Here is a 22023-nt window from a genome sequence, read left to right as displayed (position 1 = left end):
GATTTGGGGTTCTGAATATGTCCAATAAATCAAGACTGTTCCTTGTGCTATTTATATTTTTACTAACTTCTGCTCTATTTAACTTATTGAGTGTTAAATCTCCTGATTGGGTTGTAGATTTGTGAATTTTTCTCTGTAGTTCTACCCACTTTCGATTTATGCATCTTTGAGACCATTAGATGAGTACATGTATTTTATGTACCTGGTGAATTTCTTCCTCTACAAAACAGATAATAATACCTATATTATGAGGGTTGTGACAAAATATAAATATCTTACATAATTTGTATCACATTTATATCATAGCTGTGAATCACTGAGAATAATGCCTAACACATCGTGAGTAGTAGAAGATAATGTAGTCTCTTCTGGCTTCCGTTGTTGGTACTGAGAAGTTTGCTGTCAGCCTAATAGCCATTCCTTTCTGGTGACTTTTAAATTTCTTATTGCTTGCTCATTTTTGTCATTCCATGCTTTATTTCCTTAAACATTTCATACATAGTTATTTTATATTGTTTTTGATAATGCAATGTAGCATCTGAAGATACTGGGAAGTCTAAATCTGCTATTTCTGCTATTCTTGCTGATGTTTGTTTCCTTGTGTTTGTTGCTTTTATCAAAGTTCTCCAGAGAAAGAACCAATAGAACATATAAACACCTCACCCTCCATCACATCCAAAATCTCCTTCTCTGGTATACCGTACCTCAGTGAATGACATTGACAGTTGCCCAAATTGGAAATCTGAGAGTCACATCATCATCTCTTTCTTACCACCATATCCAGTTAATCAGGGTAAATTGATTCTATTGTATATCTTAAATCTCAAGTCTGTTCACTTTCCTGTTGTCCTACAATCTATCCTAGTCTAGAGCACTGAGGTCTCCCCATGTCTAATCTTACTCTTCCACTCAACATGATACGTTATTTGAATGATCCTCATAAAATGTGAATCTAATTATGTCACTTTCAGATTAAAACTCTTTCAATTTTTCCTCATTTCCTTTTGGAATAAAGTTTAAGTGGCATGTCATGCTTTACAAGTCCCTTCATTAACCAGTCTCTCTCTACCATCCCCTCTTCTTGCACTCTAAGTTTCAGCCATCCTAAATCTCTTTTGGCTCCTCCAAGGCGGGATGCTTTTTCTCCTGGCCTCTACACCTGCTGTTATTCTCTGGCCACAAGCCATCATCTCCAAGCTAACTCATTAAGTCTTCAGTTCTCAGCATTAAGTCTCAGTCTCAGCATTAAAGCTTTCATCCCTGCTCCACATACCAGTCATCCCCACACACCCTCTAGAGCTGCTGACTGGCTTGGCAACTACAGTAAAGAAACCAGAGTTGGTTCTATTCATCTCTTTTGTGAAGGTTGTTCCTATGAGATGATGCAATATAGACAGAAACCTAAGCAGTGCCAGAATTCCTAGGATTCTTGTAAAAATAAGCAGAAAAATCCAACAGCACCAGCAGAGTGAGAATAGCACGAAACAGCCTTCAAATCATGAAATAACTTTAAAAAGTAGACTTTTATGGAGAAAAATGTCAGTAAGCACACAGATATTATAGCACTACAAGATTATTTCTAAGACCAGTGACTTAAAACAACAGCAAATTCATGATGAAAATGATTCTAATTAGAAAGTTAATCTGATTCAGTAATAACCAAAATAGGATCTGCAATATGACTTTCCACAATTTCTCAAGTAAGATTCCATCTAATAGTACTGTTTATACTTAACATACACTCACATTCATTTCTTACAATTTGTTAATTTAAGTTTCAGCAAGAATACTTTTTAGTGTTTGGGTTATCTTAATATATGCCAATTATTTTGTAAAGGCTAAATAATTTAAGGGTTAAATTACTTAAGTGAATTTTCAGTAATAGCATTTTTAACAGAATAAAAACACGCTTCTTTTGAGAAAATAAAAATATACACTAAACAACCCAATACAAAATTTTAATAAAATAGAAAGTAAGGAAATTTGAATCTTATTACGCACACATGCATGTGTGTGAATTTATATATATATGTAGTTTGCAATAGCAGAAATATACTTCTGCAGGATGTAAAAGGTACTCTAGAGAACGAGAAGCACAGGATATATACATTATAAGGGCAAACTCAATAAATTAGTAAAAATTTTATCACTCAGTAATGAGAGACCAGTTTACAGTGATGTGGCAATGGTAGCAAAAGTAGTAGGAAGGAGCTAGCACTCAATGTATCTAATAAATAAAGCTTAGTGATTCATTAAATATTATGATACTGTACAGGATCAAAACTTTCAACACTTATATAGATCTTTAACTGATATCTTTCAGATAAGCTAAATAATCTAGGTAGGTAAGAAATTGCCTGCTGACATCATATTTTAAAGGAATTACCTTGCATAGGGAAGTCTACTCAATACTCTGTTATGACCTATATGGGAATAGAATCTAAAAGAGTGGGTATATGTATAACTGATTCACTTTGCTGTACAGCAGAAACTATACCACAACATTGTAAATCAACTATACAATAAAAATTAATTTAAAAAAAGAATTACCTTGGAAAACTGAAAAAGCTTCATAAGAGCTGCACGGATCCAAAATATAATATAGTCTCCAAAAATAATGGAAAATATTGGTCTACCGTCTTGCTATCATTCTGGCTGCACTTTATATCTTCAAAAAAGTTTTCACAACTAGGGTATATATCTGGACCCTAACAAGTTTATAAACATTGTAAATATGGCCCATTTTCTTTGTAATTATCTTAATGTGCTTTTGTGTAAAATGATTTACTAAAATATTTTTTTTTAAATATAAAAATTAAATAAGTACTCCCACCATTTACTTTATCTCAGAAATTAGACTTGCAGTTGAGCTCTAGAAGTATTGAGTAGTCATAGGTCATTTCATGTAGTCTCAAGGCAGAAGGAAAGTAACAGAAAGATGAGCATCAGTTTTACAGTAACACACAACACCCAAGATATGGATCTAAAGATTAAGCACATATTCAATTATTTATTCAATGTATGTGACCTTTAGAGCTCACGCTATTTCATTTGTTCTTTATCTTTGATAGGATTAATTGCATTTGATTTTTGTACTAAGGCGAAAGACAGACATCTCCTTTTCCTTGGCTTTAATTAGTGTCAAATTTAAGAAGAGAGAATAATGCTCATTTCATAAAAGGTTAACATCAATATTAGGACAATTTTTTTTCTTCTGACAAATCTGTGCTGTGTTTATATTAAAATAAATGTTTAAAAATACTAATCCTGAGCAAGAGTTAAAATAAGAACAGTTTTGACTAAAGAATAAAATTCCTTCATTGTTAAACCCAAACAGCTTTAAAATTCAACCATGGGATATGAAGTCAGTAAGACTGGAATTCAGACTTCTGATGTCCACGGCAAACCTGAATGCTCTGAGCAGAAAGAACACACACACATAGTAGGTTAAAAAAAAAAACAGTAAAAAGCATCAAAAATTGATGCACCTGGATTTTGTTAAATATAACAAAGGTTACTCAGTCCTTCATGGATAAACCTCGCTGGAGAACAGCACTGAACAGTATACTGCATTGAACAGATCCCTCAGAAAGGCCACGCTGGATTTCTTTTTTTTAGATAGGCACAGACTTTTCCCCCCCAAACATTCAAAGACATAAAAGACACATTTGGAAGTACAATATGAATCCTGTTTTTTTGGTGGGGTTTTTTGTTTTTTGTTTTGGGGGTTTTTTTCAGCTGCGCTGCTCGGCTTGCAGGATCTTAGTTCCCTGACGAGGAATTGAACTCTACCAGGGATTCATGGCAGTGAAAGTTCCGAGTCCTATAACCACTGGACCGCCAGGGAATTCCCGTTTTTTTGTTGTTGTTGTTGTTGTTGTTGTTGCTGTTTTTTAATCCTGTCTTCAAGAAAGGAAAAAGTTCTGGACACTTAGGAAACTAAAGTGAGTCACTTGAGTTTTTTAGTTATAGCTCCCGCCTCATGAAAACATAAGAGCCTTCTAGCCAGCAAAGCAGTATTATAACAAAGTATTAATATTTATACACCAGTAAAGGCATTAAGTAAGGGCTTGGCAACACAAGTCAACTGAAACCAAGCTCTAAGGATACTTTTAGTCCGTGTGGTGAAAGTGCATGGGAGTGGGAAACTGCCGGCACAGCAGGGATCCTCTCACAGTGTTAGGGCCTGTCCACCTGGGTGCAGGCAGTTCCAAGTCAGCGTGGTGAGCAATGACATGACAATGACTAGGCAATGACATCGACACTGAGCACGGCCCTCGGGCCTTCTTCAATATGCCTTTTCTTTTATTCCAACTGTCTCTCTTCCTCTTCATCTGCTTCTTCAATGACCTGAATCTCATCTCCTTGAGGTAAGGAAGAATTCTCCACTTGCAGTTTATTCCCATCAGCTTTACATTTCTCTTCTTCCTCTATGATTTCCTTCCATATCTTGTGGTTTTCGGTGAGATGGTGCATTAGCTGACAAAATATTTGCCGTCTGCCTTTCCTTCTTTGTGGTTCTGTGAAATTTAACACACGTGTATTCTAATCATAGCAATATGATTCAATCATTCAATAAATATCTGAGTGCCTGATATATATTCCAGGCATTTATCTAAGCACTGGGGTTATAGTTATGATAAGATTAAAATAATCCTTGCACCATGGGGCTCTCTTTCTAGTGGGAAGACCAAGATAAGCAAAGAAGCAAGATACTTGTGTGTTAGATGGTGTTCAGTGTTACGGATAAAAATAAAGTAGAGAGGGGATTAGGGAAGATGGGGTGGGGTGGGAGTTTCAAGGAGAAGGGAGGATGGTACTGAAATTTCAAATGATAAATAACAATGCAAAGTTAAAAACCATCCTTTTTAGGGATTTTTTTTTAATGTATTGAATTAAACACAATTATCAAAATTTTGGTGAGTACAAATAATTTTCAGAAGCCAGTCACCTTTCCCAAGATGACATCAGATGGTAATGCCATAAGATTACTCTTCACTATGCTACTCCTGAATACAAGGTAGGGTGGGGGAAGTACTTTGTTATCTTGTTCCAAGCTATCTTTTCTGTTCTGATTTATAGCATGTTTGGGAAACAAAAAAATAATTAGCTAGATATAATTTAAATCCTACTTTAAAGAACGAATAACTGATTTCATTTTTAGTTACAAAGGTGACAAATGTCTTTTTCATTTTCCATTTATACTCACTGATTTATATAGAAAAACTATGCATTACGGTTTGGTAGTTCAAAGCCATAATGACACAAAACTTGGTTTTCCTCTTAGAGTCAGAGAATGTGTATTTTCCTCTTCTCCCAACTGTGTTGAATGAACTATTTCCCAAGTCTATATGAAGGGCATGTTAACAGGGGAGGGTGGTGTGAAGAGGGGTTAGGCAAAGGAGGACTAGCCACTAGGACCAGCCCCCTCACATAAGTTCAGATTTGGCGACAGCCGCATCATGTGTGCACAGGTAGAGACTGCTGAAGAGCACTGGCTGGAGGACAGCACCTCCAGAGATGCTACTTTAACTAAGAATGCTTGTTGTGTGACAGCATTTGCGTGGTACCCAAGCAGTAGTTACTCAAAGGGAGACTAATCAGGCTGAACATTTAGATAGTACTTACTTAAGATATAACTACTGAATCTGTATCTTAGAAACAAAGATTCAAATCCAAATTAAATGGACATTTGCAGTTAATTAATCACATTAAAGAAATGATAGTATCCTTATATCTTACTAGGATTTAGGTTGTCTTCTATTTCTTCATCCTCTGTATCTAATTCTTCACCATCTTCTTCATCATAACAACTTTCAGTATCATCATCCTCTTCTGCTTCTATCCACTGACCCGGTAGCAAACCAGCAGCATCATAGGAGTTACACAGGGGACCCACTATGTGAGTGATAAAAGATTCCTGGAGTTTTGCTAGTTGAGGAGAAGAACGATCCATGAAGGGACTGACGGGCAAACCAAGATTTGCTTCTTCATCTCCCTGATCATATTAAAAAGAAAAGTATACCTTTAACTGTTGAAATAACAACCACTGAGCTTTGTTAAAATTATCTTGAAGTTTCTTAATAAGCACAGTCTAACTTAAAATAATTTTTACAAAGAAGTATCAATGAAATTACTCTGTCATTCCAACTCAAAGAATTTCTCTACTATTTGAGAAATCCTGAACAAGACTTTATTCTCACACCCCCAGTCAACCAGTACGGTTGATATTCAGGTAGCAAGAAAAATATACATCTTTTAAAATAAATTCAGCAAATTTGCTAACAAACCAAAATTATATTAATAGACTATATAAATTCTATATAAATAACCAAAATTCTATAATATCAAATATAGATCCTCTTTCTCCTGTGGGGAGATAGTATAATGGAAACATTTTTGTTGTAGTTGTACCTCAAATGTACAGAGTTGAATTTTGCAAATGCTTTTCAATGCCCTCCCTTTTTTTCTAACAGCAGAACCCTTTAATGAATCTAAATCAGAAAACTCAGTATGTAAAACAGACAAAAGTAGAGCTATTGTGGTTGAGGTGAGGATTCGCCCCAGCTGCCTGCCCTGTGATACCCTCCCACTTGTGGTCCCTAGGGTTCTGGAGAGCACAACTGGAGATCAGACAGATGTGGTTTCAAAACCTGCTTTTGCCACCTACTACCTGTGTGGTGCTGGGCAAGCTCTATGCCCAATTCATGTGTAAGATGTGAATAATAATCTACAGGGTTGCTATAGGATGAAAAGCAATATTATATAAAATGTTGAGCACAGGGCTGAGCAGTCCCCAAATGGTACTATTAACATTTTAGCGCCTACTGTCTGAACTGGTGGAGGGTGAATACTCTCCACAGTGCACAAGTTCTGCAGGCAAGCAATGTCTATCTGTGCTGAGCCAACAGAGCCCTAAGGAGACAACCAGAAACTGTCCCATGATTAACTGTCCCATGATTAAAAATCTTATATGGCTTTATCTTCTGTGAGGATGAAAATTATTAATATTTACAAAAAATATCCAGGTGGGTTTATCCACAGGATTCTACAGTTTCATACATTTGACTTTTAAATAGGAGTTAGGCTTTTCTAAGCCCATGGCACATAATGGCTATAGGAGTATACATAAAGATAGTATAATTAAGGTAATAAAAAGGTAAAAGGTTGGGCCAGGTTAGAAATTTGCATTCATATCTGAAGAAGGCTGAATAGCAGAACAAGACTGAGAAGGAATTCTGATGGTTTTGATGAGGGTTGATTTTCCTATAGGTTAGTACATTTAACCTTCACGACCACTGTGTGGTAGGGTTATCAGATGGCATTTTTCTCCTTTGACATAAGAATAATGAAACCTAGAAAGATTAAGTGAAACTGTCTGAAATATTATATTGTTTTTAGTGATCTGGAATTATAATAGTTTACTGAGCACTTATGTGTCAGGAACTGTTCTAAGAACTTTACATAAATTAATTCATTTGATCCACACACAACCTTATGAGGTAGGTACCATCAATATTCCTATTTTCTCAATGAGGAAACTGAGGCACAGAAAGGTTAAGTAACTTACCCCAGGTCACATTGCTGGCAAGGAAGAGGAGCCAGGATTCAACCTCAGGCATGGCTTCCAAGTTTGTTTAATAAGAATTAATTCTCTATACTTTAAAAATATATTTATAAAATGGGTCTAAATGAAATTTTCTAATGTTCTTTCACTGAATTAGTGGGTTTTCTAAAATTGGCATATACTACCACTTTCTTATTACCACTGTGTGTACAGATAATATAAAGACAGCATTTTCCTTAGCATAAAATTCTTTTGTGAACATGAACTGAAGCCTGAGGCAGTCTTCAGTTATCTCTGAGAATGAGGATGGGAATATGCAAACACTACTATACATACTGCAGTCTACAAATTAGGGTAAACATTTATAACCATTTATTACCCCAAATTACATATAATTTAGTTCAAATGTATCAGTGAAAAGTATTCTAAGATTGTTGCTAAGATTTTACTAATCTATTTTCATGATTACACAGTATGGTATTTTGTTGCCTTGTAAACAGCAGAGTATACACTATTGTATTGGGATGTTTAGCTAAGGTGGGTGAAAGACACTACATTTACTGGTCATTCAATACAATCTGGGTGTGACAAGGTATAACAGATAAGTGTGCAGTTTATAGGCTCAGCTTCATCACTCCTACTAGAGTAGCAACTCATGGTAAAGAAAGCCCTGTCACAGAAGTCTTACTTGGTAGACATCTTGATCTTTCCTGATTAGTAGGTCTAGTAAGGATTCCCAAGGAATTCCAGTTCCAGTCAAGAGGATGTATTTGTTATTCCGGAGATAATGAAATATTAGGCTTCTGGGGAAATCAGTATTTTTCTACATTGTAGGGAGCCTCAAAATTGGACAGAAAAGTGGTAAAGACTGCAAAGTCGTAGGATTATTTTAAAGACAAGATTAAAAACATATGAGAAAAGAGCATGTTTATATTTTTGAAACTTGAAAGCCACTAAGTATCCACTTTGTCCCCATTTCTAGCGCTAATTTCTTACCCTCTGCCAGGACTTTTAAAGAGTTGATGTATCTAAGGCAGTCTTTCTATAGCAGAGTTGAAAATGGGTTGATACTTTAAAAATACAATCTAAGTATACCCTGAATCAATTAAACAACTTCTTTTGGAAATAAATTATCCTAGGTTATAGGTTTTCAGGATTGAAAGGGACCTTGGAATCAATATGTAGTCTTTCCTTAGCTCTAGACTGGAGTACATTCAACCCACTCCAGACTGGCAATAAACTATTTTTGTTTTTAAAATTTGAAGATTAATTTTTTGTTTATTTATTTATTGTTATTTTTTAAATTTTTGGCTGCGTTGGGTCTTTAGTTATGGCACGTGGGATCTTTCGTTGTGGCGTGTGGGCTTCTCTCTGGTTGTAGTGTGTTGGTTTTCTCTCTCTAGTTGTGGCGCACAGGCTCCAGGGTGCACGGGCTCTGTAGTTGTGGCTCGCGGGCTGCAGAGCGCGTGGACTCTGTAGTTTGCGGCACGCGGGCTCTCTATTGAGGCGCGCGAGCTCAGTAGTTGTGGCATGTAGGCTTAGTTGCCCTGTGGCATGTGGGAGTTTAGTTCCCTGACAAGGGATCAAACCCACATCCCCTGCGTTGTAAGGCAGGTTCTTTACCACTGGACCACCAGGGAACTCCCTGTTTTTAAATTTTAGAAACAAAGGCAAAGGAGCTGAGAAAATATTAAGACCAGAGCAAATGCAACTCATTTTTGGTTAAAGCAACTCATTTCAAGCATTTAATGTAGCTATCCAAACCCAAAGGGTGGTGTCTTCAGATGGCAGCTCTTAAAAGTCCCACCAATCTCATGTTTCAACTTACCTGCTCGTAAAATTCATTGACAATGCCTTCTGTCCATTTCAAATGCAAGTCTCGAACTTTTGTTGGGCCATTTATATCTGCCAGTTTGATGCACACCTGGCATACTAACAGGCGATCATTTTCATTACTCCATTCTATACCATTACTGTTTACATCATTGGCCTAGTTTGGAAAAACAGAATTATTTTAGGTGCTGAGGGCACAGGAGTTTTTTGTTTTGGGGGGTTTTTTTTGGCCACCCCGCACGGCTTGTGGTATCTTAGTTCCCCAACCAGGGTTTGAAACCACGCCCTCGGCAGTGAAAGCGTGGAGTCCTAACCACTGGACTGCCAGGGAATTCCCCAGTTTTTTGTTGTTACCAAATTGTCTTAAAACTGTTTCCTGTCCAAAGGACAGGAAGGAATTTCAATAAATGCTTCTTTTAATTGGTTTGTGCCATAACATGTACCTCTACGGGTTACATTTCCCTTTGAAGTGTCATTTACAGTTTTGTTTCAATGGAAGTAGAGCACTGTACAAGCAGAACAACAAACCGTGGGTTTCAATATTTGTGATTACCAGAGAAAATTGTAATTTGTGTATATTATATATTATACACATTAGTATATAAAACTATATAATATAAAATATAAATGTATATGCAAAAACAAATCATATAAGAATTATAACTATTTTTATCTCAAAAAGGAACACTTAAGGATCCAACTGTAAAAGACAACATGATATAGTTGAAAAAACACAAGTCTTAGAAGCTAATCTCTATGGTTTTAAATCCTGACTCAGAATGATTTACTAATTCATTGCGTAACGCTGGAAAAATTACTTAAGCTCCTTGAGTCCACCTTTCTTCATCTATAAAACAGGAAAAATCAATCTAGCCATATTGCCATGAGGATTAACAAATGAAAAATGCACAGTTCATAGTAAATACTAACATTGTTATTTAAATAAATGCTAGTTATCAGGCAAATTACCATGCTTTTCAAGAACTCAAATTTCCTCTTGTAAGAAATAAAGTGAATAGGCCAGATCAGTGGCTTTGGAACTTTTTTGTGATGGTAGATTTTTTTTGGCATCGACCCCCCTCTTTTTTCTTTTTTTTTTTTTGGCTCTGCTGCATAGCTTGAAGGATCTTAGTTCCCCGACCAGGAACTGAAGCAGGGCCACTGCCGTGAAAGCCCTGAGTCCTAACCACTGGACCACCAGGGAATTCCCTGGCATCCGCCTCTTTTGTTAAAGGAACTCTTATGTAGACCACCACTACAGAAAACAGTTAAAAGAAAGGCGAGCTCTTTAGATTGAAATTGTGTAGTCTAGGGAATTCCCTGGCTGTCCAGTGGTTAGGACTCCACACTTTCACTGCCGTGGCCCAGGTTCAATCTCTGGTCAGGAACTAAGATCCGTAAGCCTCGCCAGGAGGCCAAAAAAAAAAAAAAAAAAGAAAGAAATTGTGTAGTCTAGAGCCCCACTCATGTGACATTTTTCTGAGAGACTACAGGACAGAAATCTCTGAGGAACACAGATTCAAAAGTTTTGGGCTAGATAATCTTTCACCTATAAAAACTTCTATTTACTCTGACTTAAGCACTTAAATGAATTTTTATTAAATAAAAATAAAAGTTAATAGAGCTATACAGCGATGAAATAAGTTTAAAGAAATTTCAAATTTCTTGCTGATTTTTATAAACATTTTATCAATATCACAACAGTGACATATATAGGTCTCCTTCCAGGAGGTTGAATCTAGTACTCCTTTGATACCTGTTCCTCTACCCTGAAGGTACACCTTCCTTTAGGGCACACATGTTATCAAGAAAACGATTTCCTGCCTGCAAAAGGTGGGGCAGCCTTCCCTCAGGAATCTAAAGCAGTGGTTCTCAACCTTTTTTCACCCCAACTTCTGAGGGATAGAACGTGCTCCCATTAGTACCATCACACAAGGGCAGTGATTCTCAATTCCATAGTGAATGTGAGCTCAGTGAGGACAGGGACTTCCATCTGTTCATTCCTTATTCTTCACGGGGACGATTGCATGCAGTGGGCAATCCCAATAAACAGTAGGTCAATGAGTGCCTTATTCTCACGTACTTCTCCAGTCCCACACCAGCCAGTTAAACACTTAATAATAATAAAGGGAAACAGGTGCAGCAAAGTAGGCATAACTGGCTTCTTAGAAACACATCTTTAACTTCATAAAATGCCTTACTTGGCACTGTGCACAACTTTCTCAAATCTGTCCCTAAAAGCTTCAACTGACATAATTGGAAAGGTAGCAAGCAATGGTATTTTTGGACATGTTATAATTTTTTTAAAATATTGGCATATATATTGTATTATGTCAGATTTATCATGACTTCATGACTTCAGATTTATCACTCTAACTTAATGTTAAAAAAAATACCTTTTGGAATGGCCTAATCAGTTAGGTAATCTGATTGATAGAACCTGGCCATCCCCTAAAGAAAAGTAACTTTTCAATTACCAACCCGCTTTTTTGCCCAGTATAACTTCCTGTCCCCTTGTGCCTATAAAAGTCTTTCATTTTATACTGGTCCTTGGAGCTCCTTTCTGTTAGACTGGATACTGCCTGATTCAAATCAGCTTTTGATCAAATAAACTCTCAAAATTTAAAAAAAAACAAAACAAACAAAAATACCTTTTGTCAGTAACACTGACAATAATTTCTGCTTTTGAAACCAGGAATTAATTTGCGTAACAAACCTTGGCATTGAATTCAGCAAGGAAATCAAAATGCTTTTTAAGATCTGTGGCAAGGATTGCTTCAATGACTAAAAAACGAAAGCGCTTGAATTGCACATTATCAAGATTAAGAAGGAAGTTGTATTCTGGACGAGAAAGATACAGATTCCAGGCTGATGCAGCGTGATGATTTTCCAGAACAGATCTGTCGTTGTACAAAACTGCCTAAAAAGGAATAAGAAAAATGAGGCAGGCATCTCAAAGATACTGAACTTTAATAATAAACAGAGTTAGGATCAGGTTGGAAGAATACAATGAGTACCTACTACATGCCAGGCATGTTAATACCTGTAAAGAAGGGTTGATAATTTTATAAATGAGTAGACTGAAGTGCAAAGAGGATAAGGTACACCTTTCCAGCATTCACAGCTAGTAAGCGAAAGGGTAATTTGTCTCCAAAGTTCATCTTTGCAGACACCACGCTGCCTACCAAGAGATGTAAAGTTGATATTTGAGGTCAACTTCATTAAATCAGTGAACCTTCTCAGATAAAGCTTCTGTTAATAAAGTCATTAGGGACAGAGAGAGCAGGTTTAGGGATATATTACTGTTCTTTAGCCAGCATGGAATGAACAATGGTGGTGACTGAAGGAGAGGAACCTGGAATACTGTGCATGGTGAGTCAGAGACCCACAAATATGAGAAGGGCACATCCTATACTCCCAACTGACACAGTGCCTGGGAGTCAGAGAAGTATCAAGCAGGTAAAAGCACAAATTCTCTGGTTCAAGTGGTGTAGATTTATTCACTTTTTTTCCACTTCACTCTAGTGGAAGACCCTGAGGTACTACCTCAGTAGTCTAGGATTTGGGAATACAGATTTTAAAAACCACTGGATTATATAGAATTTTTAAAACTTCTTCCATCTCTAACAAGCAAGCAATTTTTTAAATTATTAAATAAGCATAGTAATTATTAAAAGAACTCTCATAGCCAGTGCTAAAGGCTGAGTATAAAAATTAAAACATTGTCCCTATTTTCATAGAGCTTCCTGTCTAATGGAAAAGGACAGATAAAAATACTGCACAATCTCAGTTAAGATGCATATTCTGAGCCTAATTAGATTGTTTTACATATTTGTGAAAATTAGCTATAGTCTAGATTTAAGCATAGATACTTACCATTTGATTCTTTTTTTACATCATTTATTTTTATGTTAGCAATGATATGATTTAAACTTTACACTGAGTCATAAGGCTGGAAACAATCTGTGTCCACCAGTGGATGAATAAAGAAGATGTAATATATACGGACACAATGCAATATTTTTTAGCCATGAAAAAGAAGGAAATCCTGCCATGGGTGGACCTTGAGAGCATTATGCTAAGTGAGATAAGTCGGAGAAAGACAAATACTGTATGATATCACTTACGTATAATCTGAGACTGAACTCTGGATACAGCAGAACTAGGTAGTTACCAGAGGGTGGGAGAATTGGAAGATGGTGGTCTAAGGATACAAATGTGCAGTTTGAAGACAAGTTCTGGGGATCTAGTGTACAGCATTGTGATTATAATTAACAATACTATATTATATAATAAAAAGTTGCTAAGAGACTAGATCTTAAATGTCCTTACCGCACACACAAAGTTAATTATGTGATGTGATGGAGGTGTTAGCTATCGCTATGGTGGTAATCATATTACAATATACGTATCAAATTAAAACGTACATGTGAAACTTCAAAGACTTCCTAAGGGGTCAACTTGCATTTAATAGTGATTTAACTAATTCATGCTTAAATCCAATAAAGACTGATAAATTATCAGAACAGCTTTGTTCATGAAGAAGTAATCAAACTCCCAGCTCAATAAACTACAATGTATAATGAGTGTCCTGTAAAGCTAGCTGACTTAAACTCTCAGCTAGTGAGATCAGTAAAAGAAAAAATTAGTAATTCAGAATTCCTGCAGCATCCAAATTACCCTTTGACATTACCAAAGAAATAGAAAATGGGGACCAAAAGAAATCTAAGTCAATATTAGAATCTAGATATAATCACTATACTGGAAGCTTTAAAGACATGGTAAGAGTGGGAATGGATTGAGGAAAGGCCATCTAAGTCATTGCATAAGAAGGAAAAACCACCTGGAGAATAAGTAGAAGGAGTCCCCTGCTGGACCCCAGTCAACTCTCTACCTCATGGCTGAGTGGAGGCAAGAATCATGGAGCAGTAAGGAGGCAAATTCTGCTTTAGAAGAATACTGGAAGCTTGCACATAGAGCAACAAGCCAAGCTTAAACTCCGTGAGGAAAACCTTCCAGGTAAAACAGATAATAAAGCCTCAGCTGGCTTTTACTGAGAGCACCATGACAACTAGAAAAGGAAGACAGTTTCCCCCCTAATTTAGAGCTGCAGTAACTAACATCCTCTGAATTTTGCTAACGCAACTTGCTACCTGCTTTCTCTAGTTATGGATCCCATCCTTATCTCCACAAGCAAATGCTTCTCTAACATGGCAAAGCAAATTAGTTGATCATAAAGTTTACTTTTACCCTCTCTGAGTCAAAAAGATTTGAAAAGGGGTTTAATACAAACTCTGACGGAATTAATCTTAACAAAAACCCATCAGACATAAAGACTTTGATCAAACAGGAAGACTATGCCAAATCTGAACTGAACAAACGTCTCCTTCTGAAACACAAGAAAAAGGAGGAAACAGAAAAATCTCTAGGTCATAGTCATAAGATCAAAGAAGATATTTTAATTTTTCTGAATGAAAAATCTTGGATTAAGAAAGACTATTTTCATTAAAAAAATAATATTCCTAACTTAAAAAAAAATCCAATAGAGGCAGTAAACAAATTAGGTGCAGCAGTAAACAAATTAGGTGCAGTAGAAAACAATGAAGCTAATTTTTTTTTTTTTTGTAAAGAAGTACTTCTCTTTAAAGAAATAGTCTTGATGAACAGGTGTCATCTGGGGATTCCTTTACTCTCAAGTTCTGGTTCTAAAATTTCTGGTAATCCCATTATCTTCTAAGACCCTTTGTCTTAGTTATCACCCTTGTTTTGCTAAAACACATTTTTATGTAACTTTCTCAGATAGGATGGATGGAACATGATTTTTAAAAATCTTTGCATACCTGAGACTCTTCATTTTGCTCTTAACACTCAACTGCAGCTTAGCTGGATACAGAACTCTAACATGAAAATAATCCTTTTATGCCAGCACTATCTCCTCCCGTTTTACTTTTTTCCTAGCACTTATGTCATAATCATCTCTCTGTCTTTTACACACACACACTTGTTTTTTCTTGCTTTACTAGAATGTAAGTTCCATGGGGGCAGAATATTTTTTTTGCCTGTTTTGTTCAATACCATTGCCTAGAATAGTGCCCGTCCCACAGTATGCATCGAATAGCTTTGTGTATGTTTTATTGCTGAGTCTCTTTAATTGGGAAGGATGAGTAGGAATCCTGTGAACATGGATGGGGCCTGTTTACCTAGCAGGTTTTGCTTTAGAATTACCAGTGTGATTTCAAAAATGAGAAGGATTTACTCTGGAGTACTAAATCTCTCCTGGCCATTTTCTTCAATATCTAAGAGATGTGCTTTCTGCCTGGAAATAAATGCAGTAAATACAGTTGCTTTGCTTAAAGGTGTGTGGTGTGTAGAGCAGACAAGGGCAAATGGCATCAGGAGTCTCTAGGGTTCCACTTAGGCCTCAGCTCCCTTCTAGTATACTATAATCTCGTAATATTTGCCCACATGTTTTTCATTTTCCAGAAACAGTATGAAATTCTTTAACCTACTGGTGATAATATCCTCCCGCCAACTCCTCTCTGTTGTAATGAGCTTCATCCCTTACTATTATTTTGATCAGGAGGGAGAGGAGAAAATGTGCTTGTTTAGTCACCATCTTGATCTATATTTGGGAGGACAAACATTTATGACTGTCTCAGATCTACAATTCTCAAAGTTTTGTTTACTTTTACCCCAAATCAAAATATTCTACAAACTCTAACATCTCAATCACTAATCTCCATCTTTCAGCCAACTATTCATTTGGAAATAGCTCAGAAATCTCTTAGAATTTTAATACTGACATCCCTCCAGGATAAAGCTGACTAAATGTTTCCCCTTCTCTCATGGCAAGGATTCAAAATAATCCTCCTAAGTCTTCCCACACACTTCTCTTACCATGAGAATGAAGAATGCTTGATCCAGTTGGTAGTATTATACACTATTGTCCCTTTTTATCATATACCAGAGCAATAATATCTTTCACTATTTATGGCCTGATTAGACCTATTGAGCTTCCTAAGATGAGAGAGACTGCTTTATTACCTAATAAACAGGTTGGGCCTCAGGCTTTCACAAAAGAGTCCTTATCTCACAGGGACTAGCTGAAGAAGGTCTCAAGAATTTCATCACTGTGGGAACAATGGAGTATATTTCAGACAAGCTTAGCAGTCCTGCAGAGCAAAGAAATTAGGGATCCTTCAACATTCAGCAAATTTTTACTGAATGCCTTTTGTGTGCTAGGCGCCATTCTAGGTATTAGGGAATAAAAGAGATAAAAATCCCTGCCCTCTTGGAAACTTATACTCCTCTGAGAGGCATGGAATAAACAAAATACACAAGCAAAATACATAGTATGCTAAATGACCATTGTTATGATCAGGGGAGGAACATAATGAGTGCCAGGGAGGGGCTTTTGAAATTTCAGGTGGAAAGAAGTGACAAAGTGAGCTATATATTGGGTTGGCCAAAAACTTCGTTAGGGTTTTTTGTAACATGTTACAGAAAAACGCAAGTGAACTTTTTGGCTAACCCAATATATGTCTGGGGAAAGAGCACTCTGGGCAGAGAGAACAGAAACTGACCAGGTTCTTAGAAAGGGAGTGTGCCAGCACATAGAAGGAAACAGCAAGGAGGCCAGTGAGGCTAGATCTGAGTGAATTTAAAAAGGAGAATTACTGGGGGCTAAATCGTGTAGGGCCTTCTGAGCCACTGTAATGACTGTCTTTTACTAGGAATGAGGGCTTGGAACACAGAGTGATGTAATGCACATTTAAACAGGGCCACTCTGGCTGCTATGTGTTGAAACCAGACTGAAGGGGAGCAGGAAGTAAGCAAGGAGACTAGGTAAAAGGCTATACTTTTTCATAGCTGAACTCTGATCAATTTCCTTTCCAGTCCAGCCCTTTCCATTGCTTCATCTCTTGGCAGGCCTTAACAATGAGAATTTAGAAATAACACATAGTTACTGATTGTGTCCAGACTTCATGTTTGTATTTTGGTCAGGACAACAGTTTTGAGTATACAACTTATATAAATTACATTCATGTGTCATTGTTTTCAATTATCTGCATGCAACACAAGTAACACTAGAATTCACTGACTTGTAATATCCTTGAAGAAGAGGTAATAAACAAGTCTGACTCACCTATACTCAAAGCTAATAGAGAGAGATTGAAAGCAGAGGGTGGAACAGAATAGTGAATAATTTCTGTCTACATGATATCTGATTCAGTAGATAACTTTCCAAATGTTATCTCTTTTAAATTCATTTAAAAGTTACCTGTGGAAATCATGAGCTATGAAGAGATGAAGTCTAACTGGAGAAAATGAATTACATAGCACTTTTAATCGTCTCTTTCTCTCTGAATCCTATTCTTGTTCTGGGTAGAGAATCTATCTCCTATATTTTAAGTAGTGGGAGTGTGTGAGAGAAATGAGAAAAGGAACACAGAGAATGGCTATAAAAGATGAAAGAATCAGAACTGAGTTTTGAACATAGAGCAACAAAGTGAGGAAGTAAGATGAATTCAGCAAACAATCATTGACAACTTGCTTTTTGTAAGGCAGGCAGGCAGAAATACAAAGCTGACATTTCAGGAATCACCAGCCTAAACAAAAATTCACAACCACACTAAATTCTGCTTAAAACCAAGTACAGTCATGCCTTAGCATCTGCAGGGAATTGGTTCTAAGACCCCTGCAGATGCTCAAGTCCCTTAATAAAATGATGTAATATTTTCGTATAACCTACGCACATCCCCTGTATACTTCAAATCTTCTCTAGATTACTTATAATACCTAATACAATGTAAATAGTTGCCAGTGTGCAGCAAATTCCAAGTTTTGCTTTTTGGAACTTTCTGGAATTTTTTAAATTTTCAAATATTTTTGATCTGCAGTTGATCGAATCCATGGAGGCAGAACCCCTGGATATGGAGGGCTGACTGTATTTAGTTCCAAGTCCTAATGTTTAAAGTCATCGCAATTACAGTATCCATTTGTTGGGAACTCCTACCTCTTATGCAAATTGTGACCCTAAAGGAATCTTGCACCTTATCAGCTGTACTGAATACAAAAATAATGTACTAGAAGATTTTTTACATACATGAATATATGCAGACCTAAAAGACTTAGAGTCTGCATATTATGGTATGTCTTAGAGACAAAAATAATAACAGTTCTCAGTCATTATAGCTTTTAGGCATATGAAGGATCTTGCTAGAAGGAAGAGTAAGTCTTACATCTAGTCAAAGTCTTATCAATTTGATCAAAGGCAAAGATATTGACAGTGAAGACTCCAGAATTTCATAAAAGTAGCGAATTACTCTTTCAGGAACATTTTATTTATTTTCCAGTTGAAGATGATTTTTCCCTAATTCTTCAGCACATGTCATATCACTGCTGTGTGTTATTCTCCAATGGCCAAATGATTCAATTGAAGAATGGTTTACAAAGGGAAATACAGTATGGCTGTAAAATTTCAGAATCACTCAAACTTTCTGAAAAAGTAGTTCCTACCTGAGGGGCATTTGTAGCCACTAGAAATGCATTTGTCCGCCCTGGGTGGTCGTAATCATGCATGGCAGCTGCCACATACAGAGCCATCAATTCCAGTGCAGGAATGTTTGAAGACAGGCAGCCATAGCTCTCATCTGGAATAGAGCAACTCCTCGAAGAAATGTAAGTGATTCGCCCAGGGTTAATTCTACTGTTAGAATCTGAGGAACAAGCAAAATAACCCAGCATTACACATAACATCCTCACAAGGAGGCTAAGGAGGAGATTCCCATACCTAAGAAATAGACTCTATTTATAAACATGGACATAAAATAGTATACTATTTCCAACATACATGCTAATAGAGAGGAACAGTGTTAAACACGACCCTGAAGTCACTTACTTTACAGGACATGACAGGATTCTCATGATGCTCTGTTACTCAAGCTAGTGATAATTTTTAAGAACCTCTGACTGATAGATGCGCCATGGCTTCAGTAGGAACTGCTCCTCTCGAAGGGTCTGAGCCTCGCCAGCCCCTCCCCCAGGAGACCGTTGCAGTGGGCCAGCCCCTGCTCTTTGATAACCATGTGTGACCGTGATCAAAAATGCCGATATGTCGGAGGAGATGCAGCAGGACTCGGTGGAGGGTGCTACTCAGGCATTGGAGAAATATAGTATAGAGAAGGGCATGGCGGCCCATATCAAGAAGCAGTTTGACAAGAAATATAACCCCACCTGGCACTGCATGGTGGGGAGGAACTTCGGTAGTTATGTGACACATGAAACCAAACACTTCATCTACTTCTACCTGGGCCAAGTGGCCATTCTCCTGTTCAAATCTGGTTAAAAGCAGGGACTGTGCCACACACCCAGTGATCCATCCAAAAACAAGGACTGCAACCTAAATTCCAAATACCAGAGACTGAAATCTTCAGCCTTGCCTAAGGGAACAAACACCTCGATCTTTATTGTGTTGTTTTGTACAGGGCATTCTCTGTACTAGTTTGTTGTGGTTATAAAGCAATTAGCAAAACAGCTTACATTTGTATTTATTTTCTTTTCCATACCCCTCTGCCCCATGTTTTTTCTCTTCAAAATCCATTCCTTTAAAGAAATAAATGTCTTGGAGAAGTGTGTATTTAAAAAAAAAAAAAAGCCAAACCTCTGATTTTCTAAACATTTGTTATTTAATGGTTAGATATAATGGCCGGGGTAACAGGAAAAACCAACCTAGAGAATAACGTTTCATGAAATAGTATAGAGACTTAGGAATTTAATATATTAACAAAGTAAGCTTTTCAACATAGATGCTTTTCAGATCTTATCCAGATAGATTACCTTTCATTTGTAACCCTGACTACAACCCTTCTTCCTCTTCTTTTTCCTTCCATGAAGCCCCTTATAAAATACTGTAAAGAAAAACTATGAAAACTGAAAAGGCATGGAAAACTGAGGAATGACTCAGTCAATATAACTCTTTTTATCTTCTAGTTAGAAACAGTGTTTTCACTATCAGCACTGTGCTTTTGATGTCCTTAATATCTTATATTTGTTTCTTCCTTTTTTGTAATTGGGTGGCTGTCTCCATTTTATAGTCACTAGATTGTTTTTGCTAAAGGGATCTTAAAGTATTAAGAAGGAAATAATAAACTATATTGAGAGTAGACAGCAAATAAAACCACAAAGATATTAGAGAGATACTAAATTTCATTGGTGTGTTCACCAGTGGAAACTCAGAATAATACCCTGGCTTGTCAAAGTCCAAAAGGACTTTATCATAGGTTAGTTCACTCAATATTTGCAATCACAAGAATGTTTTAACATAATGACTTTAACACACACTATTGATAATTATAAAGATACCTAATTATTTTCATGCTGTTTATATTTTGTACCTAAATTGAGTTTTAGAATTACCCACACTAGAGCTACTTTTAAAAATAATTATAAAAAGTAAAAACAAGACAGTTAAATGTATGGATAAAGATATATTTAAACATTCAAATTTCTGATAAGATTTTAATTACCAATATCAGAGTCAATTACTTCAATTTTTCCTGCATTATATGTGTTCTGTATTTCCCCTAGAATTTAAAATATGTTCATAAAATATCAAAAATGGCAAAAAAATCCTTTTAAACTCAATAATTACTTAGCATTGACATATTAGGATCTTAATACATTAGTTTGTATATATTTAACATGAAATTAGTAGTATAAAAAAGAAAATAGATGGCAAGGACAACTAAACATAACTACTGTAGATCCCATTTAAAAGGAGGCCTCACGGGACTTCCCTGGTGGTCCAGTGGTTAAGACTTTGCCTTCCAGTGCAGGGGGTGCGGGTTCAATCCCTGACTGGGGAGCTTAAGATCCTGCATGCCAAAAAACCAAAACATAAAACAGAAGCAATACTGTAACAAATTCAATACAGACTTTAAAGATGGTCCACATCAAAAAAAAAACTTTAAAAATTTAAATAAATAAAATAAAAGCAGGCCTCAGTAAAAGGCATCCAGATTGAAAAGGAAGAGGTAAAACTACCTCTATTTGTAAATGACATGATCTTGTATACAGAAAAATCCTAAAAAATCCACTGGAAAACTATTAGAACTAATAAATGAGATCATAAAGGTTGCAGGGTACAAGATCAATATGCAAAAAATAAATTTTATTTCTTCATACTAGGAATGAATAATCAAAAAATGAGCCCAAGAAAGCAATTCCATTTACACTAGCATCAGAAAGAATAAAATACTTGGGAATAAATTTAACAAAAGAAGTGCAAAACCAGTATTCTGAAAACTAAAAAATATTGTTGAAAGAAATAAGACTTAAATAAGTAGAAAAATACCCACGTTCATGGTTCAGGAGACTTAATATTGTTAAGATAGCAATACTCCCCAAAATGATCTATGGTTCAACACAATCCCTACCAAAATCCCAGCTGGCTTTTTTGGTACAAGAGATATAGAAGCTGGCCCTAAAATTCATATGGAAATGCAAGAGATCCAGATTAGCCAAAACAATCTTGAGAAAGAAGAAGAATTTCGAAGTTTACTACAAAGCTTTAGTAACAAAGATTGCGTGGTACTGGCATAAGGATAGACACATAGATCAAT

The 22023-nt window shown here is 36.4% G+C and overlaps 2 protein-coding genes across 2 annotated transcripts in view; one reads left to right on the top strand and one right to left on the bottom strand.

The window, feature by feature from the left end:
* Window positions 1-3186: 3186 nt before the first annotated feature.
* The window catches only part of PDE3B (phosphodiesterase 3B), a 169593-nt gene continuing 150756 nt past the window's right edge, over window positions 3187-22023 (bottom strand). Inside the window, exons 12-16 of the mRNA XM_068554689.1 lie at window positions 18920-19119; window positions 12117-12320; window positions 9396-9557; window positions 5743-5998; window positions 3187-4520 (exon numbers count right to left, since the gene is read on the bottom strand). Coding sequence (XP_068410790.1) covers window positions 4306-4520; window positions 5743-5998; window positions 9396-9557; window positions 12117-12320; window positions 18920-19119 — 1037 coding nt within the window. The 3' untranslated portion in view covers window positions 3187-4305. The remainder of the gene's footprint in view (window positions 4521-5742; window positions 5999-9395; window positions 9558-12116; window positions 12321-18919; window positions 19120-22023) is intronic.
* On the top strand, window positions 19494-19788 carry LOC137771335 (dynein light chain 1, cytoplasmic-like; the record flags this gene model as incomplete). The annotated part of the gene is made up of 1 exon (XM_068554566.1): window positions 19494-19788. A coding segment is annotated over one exon (255 nt), but the record flags the coding sequence as incomplete, so codon positions are not given.

Source organism: Eschrichtius robustus, chromosome 11 (genome assembly GCF_028021215.1).
Source record: "Eschrichtius robustus isolate mEscRob2 chromosome 11, mEscRob2.pri, whole genome shotgun sequence".
Taxonomy (NCBI): domain Eukaryota; kingdom Metazoa; phylum Chordata; class Mammalia; order Artiodactyla; family Eschrichtiidae; genus Eschrichtius; species Eschrichtius robustus.
The sequence above is the reverse complement of the archived record's forward strand: the minus strand, read 5'-3'. Positions and strand labels throughout refer to the sequence as shown.